Source organism: Ruditapes philippinarum, unplaced genomic scaffold (assembly GCF_026571515.1).
Source record: "Ruditapes philippinarum isolate M1 unplaced genomic scaffold, ASM2657151v2 ctg2050_1_1_1_1, whole genome shotgun sequence".
Taxonomy (NCBI): Eukaryota; Metazoa; Mollusca; class Bivalvia; order Venerida; family Veneridae; genus Ruditapes; species Ruditapes philippinarum.
The window spans coordinates 169664-186400 of record NW_026867228.1 but is presented as its reverse complement, the minus strand read 5'-3'; the positions used below and the strand labels follow the sequence as shown (position 1 = coordinate 186400).

The 16737-nt window shown below is 31.4% G+C and overlaps 2 protein-coding genes across 2 annotated transcripts; both read right to left on the bottom strand.

Moving 5' to 3' along the window:
* LOC132735357 (uncharacterized) lies at window positions 1–951 on the bottom strand. The gene is made up of 3 exons (XM_060722294.1): window positions 872–951; window positions 371–600; window positions 1–129 (listed from the first exon to the last, which is right to left on the bottom strand). The coding sequence occupies exons 2-3, from the start codon at window positions 597–599 to the stop codon at window positions 8–10; spliced, it is 351 nt and encodes a 116-aa protein (XP_060578277.1). The 5' UTR covers window position 600; window positions 872–951; the 3' UTR covers window positions 1–7.
* Window positions 952–11733: 10782 nt separating this feature from the next.
* On the bottom strand, window positions 11734–16504 carry LOC132735352 (cilia- and flagella-associated protein 410-like). The gene is made up of 6 exons (XM_060722290.1): window positions 16385–16504; window positions 15392–15457; window positions 14599–14822; window positions 14033–14228; window positions 13150–13240; window positions 11734–12566 (listed from the first exon to the last, which is right to left on the bottom strand). The coding sequence occupies exons 1-6, from the start codon at window positions 16474–16476 to the stop codon at window positions 12462–12464; spliced, it is 774 nt and encodes a 257-aa protein (XP_060578273.1). The 5' UTR covers window positions 16477–16504; the 3' UTR covers window positions 11734–12461.
* Between the last annotated feature and the right edge of the window lie 233 nt (window positions 16505–16737).

The following is a 16737-nucleotide window of genomic DNA, read 5'->3' as shown; positions in this document are numbered from 1 at the left end:
CTTGTTATTATTTTAGATAATAATCGTAATCAGAGCTTGCTTTGGAGGGTTTCTTGCCGATACCGAGACCCCCGGAGCCTAGACCTGTGCTCGAGAACAAGAGGTTTATCACAAAGATAAACATAAACACTGAAATATAAAGAAGAAAATAAGAACACAGTCTTTACTTTTGTTTTATATAAAGTGCTCTGAAATATATAGCATAATTATATAGAACATAATAATAACATGATTTGAAATTTTTATCGACTAAGTGTGACTTATTAATAATTAATCATAGGGCACAATCTTAAAACTATATCAATAAATAAAATAATCATTTATTTGCTTTTACTTGACAAAAGAATATTTATTTTACTGAGTTACATACATTGTATGATACTTCCAAACATTCCCATGCCTCCTGCAGAGCTTCCGGTGCCGCCGAGGAATCCTCCGAACCCTGAGGGGGCGGTCATGTAGGGAACATACCCATAACCCATGTTAGGCATGTATGGGTAGCCTGTGGCCTTCTGTCCAGTCATTACACTTCCGTAACCAAGAGCCATACCAATACATGAGACCAGAGCCAAACATCCCAAATAAACCATTTTGTTCATACTAAATAATAGAAAAAAAATCTTATCAAGACATACATGTAAATTAAATGAAACAAACAGTGACTGATGTACTGAAGAGAGTGTCATATAATATTTAAGCTTTTTACTCAATCCTGAATGCAATTTATATATTGTAATTTTGTTTGTAAATATTGAAGAAGAAATAAATGTTGTTTAGACCAAATGAAACAAACACTTTAATTATCATTTGCATTTCTTTAAAAACTGACCTAACATCTTATTACATTCTAAGCTGGATGCTAATTACTTACTTGTTCTTTTTTAAGATGCTACTAACGTTGAGAAAGACGTTGATTGTTTTTGGTGATTCTTTCTTTTTAACCTTGGTAATGTCAAGTTGGACGACACGTTGATTCTACTGTCCATCAACAGAGGCCGTATATTTATATGTATTTTAACTTTGTACGGAAGAGGAAATTCCTATCCTTAAAACGGGAAGATGAAAACATTTCCTTTAGTTTACCACTGATTTACGTAAGTATATTTGTTATAATCAAATATTTCTAATAGGTAAAAACCAATAACCAATATTATATACATTAATTAATGAATTAGTAATATATATTTTTATCGAATCGATGAAAATTGTGCACGCCTTTAACAACTGAGGTTATTAAGTATATTAGTATATTAACATTGAATTGTAAAAGTCTTTTTTAGAGTTTAAAATTGTATGAAATTGAAAGAATAAACTAGGTTGAAAATATTGTATTGCTGCAGTCTTTTTGTAAGTATAAAATAAACTTATCATTTTTGACTTAGTGTAGATATGTTATGCTTTAAATCCTTCACACTATAAGTGGACACCCTATAAATATAGTGTCATTTAGAAAACTGGCAGTCTTTTTTTTAAAGAAAGACAAGCTAACGAATTCAAAAATATTTCTTTTTAACAACCCTCAAATTTTATACTGAATATCGGATAGCAGTCTTTTAATAAATTTAATATATTGATGACTTAATAATAAGTAAATGGGGGATATGCTATGGTACTTAGATCTTAGAGAAGTTTTTCGTCGTTTCATTTCAATAACCTCGTAAATTTTAGTACGTATGTTAAAGGCACATTATGCCTCAGAAATGTGTAAATATTTACTTCTTTAGAAAGGTCAAACATGAGTTTTATAACTTAGAACAATGGTTTAATAGCATGATACATGTTTGTTACCTGAAGAAAATAGTAGTTGATGTAAAACAGTATGTCATTAAAGAAGCAAAATGTAAACAAAGTACTATTTTAAATACACAATGTACACTTATTGTCAAAAGACAGTTCAGGTAGTTGGCCAATGAGTAACTTGTTTGAAACTATTAAAGAATACCAAGAATAGGAAGACTTTGAAAAATAAATATGAAAGCATAATGGGCCTTTAAACATACAACTAAATTACAATACAGATTTTTCAAATGATTTTGTGGTTCAGTCATAAAGACATTTAATTACTGCTGGAGGCAGAAAGTAATTTTCACCGAGTCACCGTCAGTAACCACGTCAAATGTATTTTTTTTTCTTTCTCATTTTTTTTTTTTTTTTTTTTTTTTTTTTGATCGGCGAGAAGAAGTAAAGCTGCCGTCGTTATTCTGGTCGTATAACGTGATTATCTAATGTACCAATGTTCAATATAATGATGAGGCACATGCATGTGCTTGGCTTGCTGGTTTATAATGAGTGTATGACGATAAAATGACACTTCTCATTTTCCTTTCGGAGCGTGCACGTGGCTGAGAGGGGGCAGGGCATCGGCAGAAGATTTGAAGACTTGGGATGGCGCAAAAAAAATCAGAACTTGTACTGCGGACTAGCTGCCGGTGGCCTGACTAATGCCGAGGGGAGGAGTGGCCCTACTATGTAGGCAGACGACGAGGTTAGTATGCTAGGGTGCGGGAGCCCCTATCACAGATAGATGGCTTGTAAGACAGGCCTTTTGCTTGGCACCAACAGCCCTTTTAAGGGTTACCTCCTTTCATTATTGTCTCGAGTTACTGTACATCTAGGTTCTCATTGACCACCGTACCTACTTTTGACTTTGGCTAATATTCCGTGGAAACTCCACGGAGGTAAATTATTACCACTTTGTGCTTCAAAATTAACCTTTAAGGGTATGACTAGTGACATATCCAGGTCCCGTACTCGACAGCCAAGTCTACTTTTTGTGTCTTTACATTTAGACTCTTTTTAAACATAGACTACATACAGTACGCATTACAAAAAGACAAAAAGTTAGATTGTGAATTAAAGCTTTAGTTAATTGGTGTATCCACATCAATAAAACAAGAGCAAGACATTATGTTACCGACATGTCTGTATTCTAGGCTTAATGAGATCCATTAGCTCTTTCAGGCACTGAGAGAACGGACCAAGAGGTCGAGACACCTGACGTTTTAGCTTTATGTACATGCATTGCGAAATGGTAGAGATAAATTGACATGCTGTGCAGGTTATTGTTGTTTTAAATAACAAGGTCCAAATAAAAACAACTGTGTATTTTACCATAAACAGTGTATTTCATATTTTTTAAATACAAAAGTACAAACAGTAAAGCAAATTTCAATATGCAACTTTTAATCAATAGACATTTCATCAAAAGAAAAGTGGAAACTTTTAAACACTTTTGAGACTGATTCTAGACACCCTGTTATTAAAACATGAATAATTACTTTAAATCTCTCACATTGCTTTTCAAGTTAAATGTTTTAATTAAGAAGTTTACAATTCTTATTTCTCTTCACTTAAAACAGTGAATAAAATAATTCAACGTTTACCTATAAGTAAAAAAAATACATGTACAAAAAAGTATATATGTGTTGTAAATAATATCATATTGATATCAAACTTGATATATTTGATTTTATAATACTACAAGTTTGTAACTTGGAATTTCATTGGTGATTTGAAATTGGGTAATCTTCAAAATTAATTTCATTGGATACCTATCACGATAATTATATTACCTTTATAAATTCTGTAAATTCATGAATATATAAATTCTGTAAATTTATGAATAAATTTTCATTTTTCATCAAATAAAATAATTGTACAGTATAATAAATTAAATTATAAAGATTTTTGACAGGTTATATTATTAGTTATAAAGATTTTTTTTGACAGGTTATATGACCCTATATTAACGGCTGTTTGGAAATATAACCCGAGCCGCAAGGTTAGAGTTATATTGCAAACAACCATTTATATGAAGTCATATAACCTGTAAGGAATATCTATGAAGAATTTATAATACAGCAAACTTACTTTTTTGACAAAAAAGTGAGATTTTGTAGAAAATTGACAGCAGCCGTGTACATAAAACTATATAAACATCACGATTATCCAATTGAAAGTGACGTTAGAAACCTGCAGTATAGTAACAGCTTACAATTGTTCAGTTTTGGCCATATAACCTAACACAAATGTTTATGAATAAAAACATAGTGTTACTGGAAGAGAACAACTTTATATAAATGTCTAATTACCAACTTGATATAAATATCTAATTCACTTTTTTTCTGTTTTCATCATAAAAATATTAAACAGTTTTCCTATAATATCGCATTATTTGTATCTGAAAAAATATAGGCTTACATGTATATTCATAAACATTTCAGGTGTAAACTGAATACTTTCTTCTATAAAATGCAAAATATTTGCCTTTTAATTCATTCTATTACAGATATCTACAGATTGCTGTTAAAACGTTGCAGAAATGTACAATATACAGTAACAGATAATTCAGCTAAACTTTAACAAGATCAATCTATTTACAAAGATCAAAACAAAATTTGACAAAAGTAATAGTTTGTTCTTAACAGTGTAAGTCCACATTTCTGATTTTTAACATAAATATCAAATTTGGCATTATTTATCCTCCATCTATCATAGGAAATATAATTAAAGAGCAACATAACTTTTTTCCATTATTAGAGAATATATGAAATTTTATACATGCTATTTGCAAATAGACAGGCAAAACAATCTCATAAAATCACTGGTATTTGTTGTGGAATGTAAGTGAAAAAAAATTAACCCTTAACATACTGGTGGCAACTGAACTAACCTATACCAGCAGTGCAGACCAAGATCACGTAGCACAGTCGTTCTGTCTGATTATGGTCTGCACTGTTCGCTATTTCATCAGTATGTACCAGTATTTTTAAAATTTCCTGAAAAATGATGAATGGTTTTGTCTGGATAAATAAATGGATAAATCCATTTTAAAATATTTAGTGTGATAAGTAGGATAATGAGAAGCGCTGTCTTAACTAAATGACTGGTGTAAGCTTTACATTATTCCTTAACATTATTATATCTATATACATGTAACTGTATATAAAATTAAGAGCTCTAGCACAAACAAATACTATTTAGCATTATAATTTCATTAAATTATGGAATTTTCACCCTAAGGAGTTTTATGAATAGCAACTAAGGAACTTCTTTAAAACTAAGGGAAATCTTATGTATTTTATGGAAAATCTTGAAAACTAAGGAATTTTTCCCATAGGAGCTTTATGAATACAGCCCCAGAATTACAGTAATTTTTTCCTTTGGAAAAAAAACATAAATGACATTTATCACATATATTGTAAAGTTACTAATGGCCTATATATTTGGTCCCTTCAAGACCAGAACAGATAGTAGGTGTTTTTGTACAATAGTACTGGAATAACCCATTTAAAATATAGCAACATTCACAACCATTTATATCCTAGCCCTAAAATAAATATAAAACAAGAGCTGTCCGTAAGACAGCGCGCTCGACTTTTTTATTGCTTGCCAATAAAAAAAGTTTTTGCAGTAATAGGCGAGATAAAATGTGAAATATGCATATACTACTGATTTTAATTTCAAGTACAAAAAGAGAAAAATAACTAGTTGTTTGATACCCTTGAATATTACAGCAATGTTTATATGACATAATTTATGGTAAAGTGAACAAGTGGATAGGAATGAATTTTTTTAGATTTTTTAAGTTTTTTAGTGCTTGCCTATAATACAAAACATTGACAGTTAAGGGCCATAATTCAAATAAAATCTTTGACAGAATTACCTTCTCCTGACATGTTTGGGAATCATGATTGTAAACAAGTATTCCAACTTTCAAATTAATATCTCAAACAGTTCAGTCAAAAAGTGGACTGGTACTAAAAAACTTAACCAAGATTCTAAGTCGATAAAAGGCCTTAATTTTTAAAACAAATCCTTGACAGAGTTACCTTCTCTTGCGTACAGATGGGGTAATGATGTGAAATAGCATTAAAAGTTTCAAAGCAATATCTCAAAGGGTTAAGGCAATAAGTGGATTTTACCCATATTCAATGTATTTTCTAAGTCAAAAAGGGGCATAATTCTGTCAAAAACCTTGACAGAGTTATGTCCTCTTGTCTGTTGATGAAGGTCGTGATGGTAAACAAGTATGGTCAGTTTCAAAGCAATACCTCCAATGGTTTTGAAATAAAGTGAGGTGGTACAAAAAACTTAACCAAGCTCAATACACTTTCTAAGTCAAAAAAGGGCCATAATTCTGTCAAAAACCTTGACAGAGTTATGTACTCTTGTCTGTAGATGGAGGTTATGATGGTGAACAAGTATGGTAAGTTTCAAAGCCATACTTGTAATACTTCTGAAATAAAGTGGGGTGGTACGAAAAACTTAACCAAGGTGTGACGCCGACGCCGACGCCGGGGCGAGTAGGATAGCTCCCCTTTTCATAGAAAAGTCGAGCTAATTACTGTCAAATTTGTCTTTACCATTTTACTAAAGCAATATACAAAACAAGAGGGCCATGATGGCCCTGAGGTCGCTCACCTGTATATAGGCCCCCACCCCCACCCCCCACAACGTTGCAGGGCCAATTTTAACCCCAGGGCTTTTATTTGCACAAACTTGGTAGACACCCATAAGATGTTTCATGCTAAACATCTAAGCTCTAGCTCATTGGGCTTTTTAAAAGAAGATTTTTTTAAAGTTTTTACTATACACATATAGTTAAAAACAATGACACCCCTGGGGCGGGGCCAATTTTGACCCCAGGGCTTTTATTTGAACAAACTTGGTAAACACTTATTATAACATGTTTCATGCCAAATATCTTAGCTCTAACTCTTTGGGTTCTTTAAAAGAAGATTTTTTACTATATGCATATAGGGAAAGTCAATGACCCCCTGGGGTGGGGCCAATTTTGACCCCAGGGCTTTTATTTGAACAAACTTGGTAGACACCTATTAGAACATGTTTGATGCTCAATATCTTAGCCATAGCGCTTTGAGTTCTTTAAAAGAAGATTTTTTAAGTTTTTACTATATGCATATAGGGAAAATCAATGACCCCCGGGGCGGGGCCAATTTTGACCCCAGGGCTTTATTTGAACAAACTTGGTAGACACCCATTAGAACATGTTTCATGCTAAAATATCTTAGCTCTAGCTCTTTGGGTTCTTTAAAAGAAGATTTTTTAAGTTTTTACTATATGCATATAGGGAAAATCAATGACCCCCCGGGGCGGGGCCAATTTTGACCCCAGGGCTTTTATTTGAACAAACTTGGTAGACACTCACTAGAAGATGTTTCATGCCAAATATCTAAGCTCTAGCTCTTATGGTTTTTTAAAAGAAGATATTTAAAGTTTTTTCTTTCGGTTGCCATGGCAACCAGAGTTCTGCATGGAATTGAATTCTTTGAACAATTTTTAAAGGTGACCACCAAAGAAACATTCCTGTGAAGTTTGGATGAAATTGGCTTAGTGGTTTATGAGGAGATGTCATTTAAAGTAAAAGTTTACGGCCGGACGAAAAGCGATCACAAAAGCTCACCCTGTCACTTTGTGACAGGTGAGCTAATAATGCATCAAAGGATTTTATTTAAAACAAGAGCATTGCATGCAGTGTAAACACTCATCTGTAAAAAATTCAAAAGAGGCATAACTCCATGATATTCATTGATTTCAGAATTATGCATCTTCTATCATTAAAATGTTTGAATAATGGGTTACATTAAAGTTTTTTGCACAAAGACAACAATGTTACAGCGCTCATAACAACTCAACTTTCTATTAGAAACTAACAAGCTAAAAATCAATATGGTTGAAAAAATATACATGTAGATATTACGACTCACATGTATAGATTCATATCCAAAATTTTTCATTATAAGGCTTTTTGAAGTACATGTATCATTTCTACAACAACTTTTAATACAATTTGTTTAATTTGGTAATAATCCTACTATCTTCTAAATAATCCACTTTTTATACAAAATATAACAACTTTTATCCTCTGAATAATCCACTTTTCATACAAATATAACAATTTTTAGAATATGATTTTAAGAATGAAGGATAAGGCATTTCCATCAGCGAGTGTAAGAAACAATTATCGCTTGAAAGTAGTTGATTATGAAACTTTCTACTTGTTAAAAAATATTATGACAAAAATCAATACATGAAATCAGATCAAAAAGGCACAGCTGAACGATGAGTATTAAAAGAGAATAAGATGAGCATGAAACAGAGTAGATAATGAAATGAGCATATATAGAGCAGAAAAATGCTCTATTATAAGCTGTAGTTCAAATTCTTTATGCATATTAAACATGGCCAAAATTATGTAAAAATAAAACGCTGAACAATATTTTACCTTTATAATACTTAAATCGAAACTATTTTAGAAATCAGAATGATATAGGGCCCTTGTATTAACCCAATGTTTTAGTTTTTGAAGAGTTGTGTGGATCGAAATTAAATAGTTAATATTTACAACTTAATATCAAAAATATCTCTAATATAATATGAGAGTTACAAATGTACCTTCTTATTCTTACAAAATGTTTCAATATGATTTATTTCAATTGTTATAAAGTCATTACATAGATTAGGAAGTATCAGTGTATCAATTTTGCTTTTTAAAAGAAAAATAAGCAAAATTATGTTAAAAACCATGACTATGGCTCTGAGAATATATGTATAAAATGTAAAATAGCACTGGACGGCAAAGTGATAATAACAAAAAAAAAAAACTCCTAAGGAAACACTTAAGCTGCTAAATGGACTTGCCCAACTTTTATTTATGGGACTGTCCATTATCAATTTGGGGTTATCAAGATTAAGATTTATGATTTATTGGCCAACAGTATAGAGCCTGGTCAGACTGCACGGATGTGCAGGCTGACCTGGCTCTATACTGATGGCAAAGGCTAATCACTTTTAGTTTCATAGGCAAATCTCTTAACTAATTATGTGAAAGGCAGCAAGAATACAGTATGTAAACTATTGATGATAACGAGGCACAGTGAAGTAAAATGTGTACACTGTTTACAGGCTGTTTATACAATATCACATTTTAAAAATATCTGTAATAAATGCACATAGTGTGAACACGCAAACAAAATTAAGAAAAAAAATATATATTCAATTATAATTTTGCAAAATCTTTCAGATTTATATTATACTCCATTTTTACTTTCTGAACTCAAGCCATGCATTATTCTACAACAATGCACTCAAAATTATTACATTTTTCCTTAATATGATTTATTTTTAATTTCATATTTAGGAAACATATGCTATTTTAGGAACTTAAGTAGATCTATAAATGTAAATGCAATTATACATACATTTCAAAATAATATAATTCATAAAAAATATTCTTAACTAAATGGGTAACTGAGGCAACTCTTTGCAGACTTTTTCGAGTGAAATATAACCTCAACTTAGTGCAATTACTGGCTATCTCCTATTAAAAGTAAGACTTAACCAGTTATTGCACTAAGTTGATGATAACCTTTTGTTTAACTTCATGATATACAATGCAAATTTTCTTGGTTTATTTCAAGGATCTTTATTTTTTTCAAAATTATCAATAGGAACCTGTCACCTGCTGATTTTCTTAAATGGTCTTGTCTGGCTCCTTTTGATGAAATGTCCATTATAAATATTGGGGGATATCAAGATGAAAAATTTAAATAAATCAGCCAATAGTTTAGAGCCTGGTCAGACTACATGGATATGCAGGCTGGCTTGGCTCTATACTAGTGAAAAAGGCTATCACTTATGGTTCTAGCAGGTTACGGATTAAAACAACAGATCTAATTACAATCCTAACAAAAATTGTTTGTTTATTCTAACTAAGAACACATTTATTCTCAAGAAACAAAAATCATCAAATATTGCAAATGAAATATAAACTAAGTGTGAACTGGCAGTGAAAGAAACCCTGCAAGTAAGGAGAGAAAATATCTGAATATTTAAATGATTTAAAGGAGCTCCACTGAGGTCAAAAAGCCAAAAACGATAAAATTTGAAATTCTTACATAGATCAATTGAAGCACTTTCATGAAAAAAAAATCTGGAAAAGTGGAAAAGAAAATATAGAAATTCACTCAGAATTAAATTAAATATCAATTCTTTTTGCCATTCTTGACCCGATCTGAGTAAAAAGCGTTGCAACGCTTTTCATTCTTGCGTAATTTTGAATAACAACAATGGTTATTCTGGAAAAATGGGGAGAGAATGATCTGAAAATTTGCAAACGTACATCAAATGGTACACAAATCTTAGAAAAAAGATTTCCAGTCCTGTCATGTCACAAAACGTCAGTGGAGTCCCTTTAAGAGAATATGAAATGCACTTTAAAATTAAAATTTTTAACAGGATTATGAACACACTCTTAAAATAAGCATGACAGATTATATCACTATACCACACATAGAAAATATTTAATGTGTAAAAATCTGCAGTTTTGTAATGAACCTGATAAAATATAATTATTACATTGTATATTAATTTCAATCACACTTTTTTTTCAGTTTAAGAATAAACAATATACAAAAAAAAATATAAAGAAAATATAACATGTATGGCAACCGATTTTTGATTTCAACAAAAATGAAACATGATGGAATGGTTAACATTATGTATACTGTAAAATCATTATTATTCGCACGGAACTTATGTTTGTGGTTTTCGTGGATAAGTCAATCCACGAATTTAAAATCCAACACGAAATTTCATATTGGCTGCTTTCAGACTACTTGGCATAACATTATTTGCATTTTACTAATTGCAGAATCAGAATTTACAAACCCACTAAATTTGTTTTTGTCTTTTTACAAAACCACGAAATTTCATGTCTATGAAATAAAGTGAATTCACACTGTGACAGTAAGTTATGTGTATAATTGTATTTCTTACGTTATATTATTAGTATAAAAGACAAGACATTATCATAATTCAAGGACCATAATTCTGCTTAAAAAATAATCAAATCACATAAAATTATAAGTATAAAATATAACTAAAGAAGTACACTTGTAGCCGGCACTAAAACTTTATTTTTGACCAGAGATTACATTATTATTATTCTGAAGTGGCAGCATGGTGGAATGGTTAACACCTCAAACCAGTAATCTAAGGATTGCTGGCCGCCTGAGTTCAAACCCTGTTCAAAGACGAGTCTTTGTTTTCCTAAATTAAAAAACTTTCAACTCATTGCTTAGTACCTGTTGGATCTAAAACGTGTCTTTAAACTTTATATCTTACACAATTCCTACACAATTAACAAAGATAAATTGTTAAAACATTTTCATTCTGAGAGGATGTATTATAACAGTTACTAATGATTTGTTAACCGTCAATTAATTCTTAAAATCTACATGGCCAATAACAATTTCCACTATCATTATCCCTATCATTAATCAAGATTTTTATAAAATAATTTATGCACAGAGATGTATCATTTAAAACTCTTAATTGAACACTATGTAGATGTAAGTAGCCACATAACAGCATTTATCACACACTCATGCCAATTTTGCGACTCCGTAAATATGGTATTGCACGACTGTGCATATATTTTGACGTGACGTCATTAGCGTTATACAAACATGGTGTAAAGACGCGCTAAATGTTAGCTTTATACTATAGGCGAGTCAATGAAAAATGACTCTTATTTCACTTTAAACGGTTTATTTTGGGTATGTGATAAATAGAAGATTAAATTTGTGTAAGTTCAATACTGAATTTAATGCACTCGTTGAATAAAGGCTCGCATAATATAATTTTATTCAACAAGTGCAATAAATTCAGTATTGAACTTACACACATTCAATATCTTCTATTGGTTGATTAAGATATTATGTCTTATATCTGCAGAACAAATATATATTCCTTTTATCACAGCAGTATTACATCAAATTATACTATATACTTTAAGTTTTATATGTAAAATATAAACCTGTATACAACAATGTAAAAATTAGCACATACATTTTGTATATTATAAAGATACACCAATTGGGCATGGAACATGTTTTGTATAGAATACAACATTAGTTCAGTTCGACTGGTTTCTAGTAATTAAGCTTCAGTATATGCCTTATGAATGTAAAACTAGTTTTTGTATACCAGACTAACAATGCACAAGATTTTAGCTCATTGCTACATATTGAGAATAACTGACCTGATGAAAGAACAATGTATCTCTTGATACAGTGATAATTCAAGAATTCATTATGCTTCAAATATTATCTCAACATACATGTTTCCAAATCAAATTACCTAAAGCCATACAGTGTAGCGTCATTCATCAGCAATACATTTTAAAACACCTACCATACTCTTATAGCAGCCTTCTCAAAAAACATTACCCATACCTTTGTAAAATCTGTTCTTAACCTCTTATCTTTGCAGAAGATATCAATAGATATAACACACAACATTGTCACATGATAAACAACAGGAGTACAGCAAAGTTGAAAGGTCAAGTTCAATATAACTGACCGGCCTTTGACCTTCATAAATGTTTATCTGGCTAGACTTTGGATTTTTGTTGACCATGTGTGACTGCTTTAATCTCATAATGTGTCAAGTCTTTTTCTGATGGCAGTTTCCACGATCTCCAGACTATCTCTGTCCAGTTCTTTTACAAGAATGAGCACTGCCTGTAACACATGGGCATTCTGAAAATAAGAAAAATATGCACAATTTATAAATTACTCCAAAGCAGGTGCAGATCCAGAATTATTTACCACAGGGGGTTGCAACAATGGGTAATGCATATTCCAAAGAGAACCTGACATTTAACTAGTTTTCAAGAGTCAGCCATGAGTGAAAATTTGGCTGATTTTAACTAGTTTTTTTGCACGACGACTCCCTAGCTCACCTGTGGACCTCACAAATAAAGCATCTATTCAATATTGGACATGATATAAATGATATAAAGTTTTCAAGAGTCGACCATGAGTGAAAATTTGGCTGATTTTAACTAGTTTTTTTTTGCATGATGACTCCCTAGCTCCCTTGTGGACTCACAAATAAAGCATCTATTCAATATTGGACATGATATAAACAATATAAAGGGATGAGCAACTACCAACCATATAAGCAGCCTTATGTCAGTGTCAAATTCGCAGCTGATCAATAAATAAGTGTATCATTGAAATCATAAGATAATGCCGTTATTTAAGGAAAACAACAAAATGTGTTGCATTTATAATTTTAGAATTATCCACTACGTATTTTTCAAAAAAATGCTAGTCTTACTCTGGTCCTGGTAGAATGTGTAGGTGCAGATTTAGGTGAGCCTATTTTCTCTATTGGTAACGGTTTTAAGCCTAGCTGTTCTCGTATTTTACTGAAAATAAAACATCAGAAAAACACTTGATAAAAGTTATAAGAACTTAATGCAAAGCACGTCAATACTAATATAAATTATCATTATCCTGTGGCAAAATTTTATTACATTCTGCAAGAAGCCTATCTGAGAACTTGCAAGTTTTATTGGATCACACAACACAGTTAAGGTCATATTAAAGGTCAAAAGAACACATCTAGTGCAACTGTTCATTTCCATTTTTCTAATAAATTCATTGCAAGTTGTAACTAAAACTTTAAATCAATCCATGGGAAAAAAACATAAGGAACCACCTCTAAAGTTATCTACTTTTATGAAATTCTCAATCACATGTAGTATTTCATCTTGCTGTCACAGTGACATCTTACATTTTCAAAAAGTGAGGCCCATTATGCCTCAGAAATGCTATCATTTTTATTTCTCAAAAACTTTTACTTTTGGTATCTTGTTACAATTTCCCAAAGCATACTCATTTGCTATGTACATGAACTAACTTTTCTTCCACCTTTAGTTCTGTTGACAATTGATATAATTATAATGAATTACGATTTTGTATGGTATGGATGTCAAAATACTACTTTGCTTATATTTTGCTATTGTTACAACACATAACTGCATGACATGTTCAGCGCTACTTTTTTTCCACTTGTTAAACATCTAACACACACTTAATCCTTTATTTAAACATAATTAAACACATGTGTGACATTTCTACAGAATTAAATATATTCATAGATTTCTGAGGCATAATGTGCCTTTAAACAAAACTAAAAACTTGAATTATTAATTTACTTTGTTTCCTCCCAGCTTAATGTTACTGGATCTTTTGGTAATTTTTTCACATCATTACTTTCTGAATCTCCACCAGCAATTGCTTCGCCATTGATCACTGGCTTTTCTTCACTGGGTTCACTCCCTTGGTCTGGATCAGGCAGTGAGAGTTCCTCCCCCTGTTCTTTAGCAGCAGTTTTCTCATCATCCTCTACAACTGTAATAAACAAGACTAATATAAATATGTATGATTTTAAGTTTACAAAAAGGGACAAAAGTAGCGACAAGCACTGTTTGCCTTCCTTTGCAAGACTCAAAATAATTAATGTTTATTGAGGAGAGCCTTGGCCTAGTAGATAAGGTGTTTGTCTCTTTACCCAAAAAAATCAAGCAGGGTTTATGACCTATTTCGTTTCCTCATAACTATGGCACCAATATTGATAAGTTCAAAGAAGTTGTCTCAAGAAAGTTTATCTGTAAGCTTTGTCCTTATGAAGGTCTATTTTGACTGAAACTAATGGACACTAGTAAATAAATGTATACAGACCCTGGTATGACAACAAACATGCTCCTACTTTAAAACTTACCAACATTATCAAGCTTTTGTAACTGAGGTAAATTTCTGATGACAGTCATTCTATAGTTGTCCCCCACCGCACAAGGATTATCTGAGAGCCAAAGGATGCGTAACTTTTCCAAGCCTTTAAGGTAGCATATATCTGTTAACTCCTGTATTTTATTATTCCTTATGTACAGTTCTTGTAGATTCTCACATGCTTCAAAGTCTTTCAAGGTTGTGATATCGTTAACACTGAAATACAGGAAAATTTGCATTAATAACCATTTTAATAGTTGTAACAGTGACAAGAATAATCAAGATACAAAATGTAGAAGTCTGATTAACAATACTCTTAAAAAGCTTTCAATAAAAGACAGAACTAAATGCATTTGATCAGTTTCATTGCTAAATACTAAATTTACGGATATCATTTCTAAAGGCAAACACAATGACAATTTATCTCCTAATTTCAGATACTTATTTAAGATTTAATAGCAACAACTGTGAACAAGGCAGAATTATGGTGGTTCCAGCGAACAACCGGTTCGGGGAACTTAATTTATGAAGAGGTGTGTCAATCTTATGTTATATATTAAAAGATATTTATTTTTGTATCAACGTTTTCTTTACAAATTAACACATACCATAATTGACGTGCCCAGTATACAATAGATATTTTTAACACTATAAAATAAGTTCTCCGAAACCACAACCTTTTTATTACATAAGATAAGTTCGCTAAACCGGTAGTTTGACAAAACCACTTTCACCCACAAGGCAACAACTGCCTTTTTTCATTAAAAAATGAATAGATTGATTACCTGACACTACATATTTCTAAATTTGGCATTTCTCTCACAATGCTGATATCATCTATCTCTGAACCCCTGAAATATAAAGTTTATAATCACAGTGTGGAATATGAAGATACTCAGTTTGATCAGGGTCTTTCAAATAGAATGGTCTGGAGTTGGACCAATTTTACGACATTGAAGATGTCTCAGCTGAGTCACATGATTAAGTTACATTTGTATCTATCGATAGTTATCTGGTGTAGCACACCACTGTTCAAAAATCAAAGTATAAGATTTCTGTTTATTTGATCAAAAATTACTGAAAACTAATCCTGGCTACATTACATTATCAGTTTTTACTTTAAAAAGTAACAATTTAATAAAAATAGAAGCATCGATATGTGTTACATTTACATTTTCTAGCAGTCACAGAAAATGTAAATACTGTGATATCATAAGAATTGAGTACACAGGCGCTAGTCACATAATCAAATATTTTACATAACCGGTCTATATATGTATATCTTATTATAGTATATATAGCCCATATAAAACTTTAAAAAGTTTGTTTCAAGCACCTGTGATTGAGTATATTTAATTTGCACCCTGTTCTTCAACACTTACATAAAATGTGTATATATATATAGCAAACTATACCAAGTCATACCGCGACATTTTTAATTGAAGCGAGGATTTAACCCGTGCATTTCCAAACCATTCTATTTGAAAGACCCTGGTTATATTAAAATTGTCGGACGTTTCACTCCCACTAAAAATGTTTTACTCCCAGAGCATTGTACACCTAGACATTTCATTCCAAATATATACATGTAATTTTGAGATATTAAATAGGTAAAAAATAAACAAATCTACTTTCATTAATGTTCGTTTGTTTAAATGATAATTAAACTGTCAACTATCCGGACGGATTTATATCCGAATGTTGCGTACTTAAAATAATTTTATGATACTTGGAAAATTTTATTATTCTGAAATATAAAACAACATCTTTAAACGTACCAGCAATTAAGCTTTCGAACACTTTCAAGATCAGGAGCTCGAGTACGAGCCAAAACAATAGGACCTGTCAAACTGTTCAATGTTGTTTCCATTTTGACCGGAAGTTATTGCATTGCTAAATCCTGTTCAACGTATGCGGTATTTCATATATATACTTGAACATAATAATCTTCAAGGATAACCCTTAAAAATAACCAGACAGACCTTGACATTCACTCATAAATGACCTTTACTTTGAAGGTCAAATTATTGAAATTTTCATTTTTTTGGCTGTAACTGGCTGTAACTTTGCTATTATGACTAAGTAGGGCAAAAACGCATTACGAAATACTACATTTTAGGAAACTTAACAT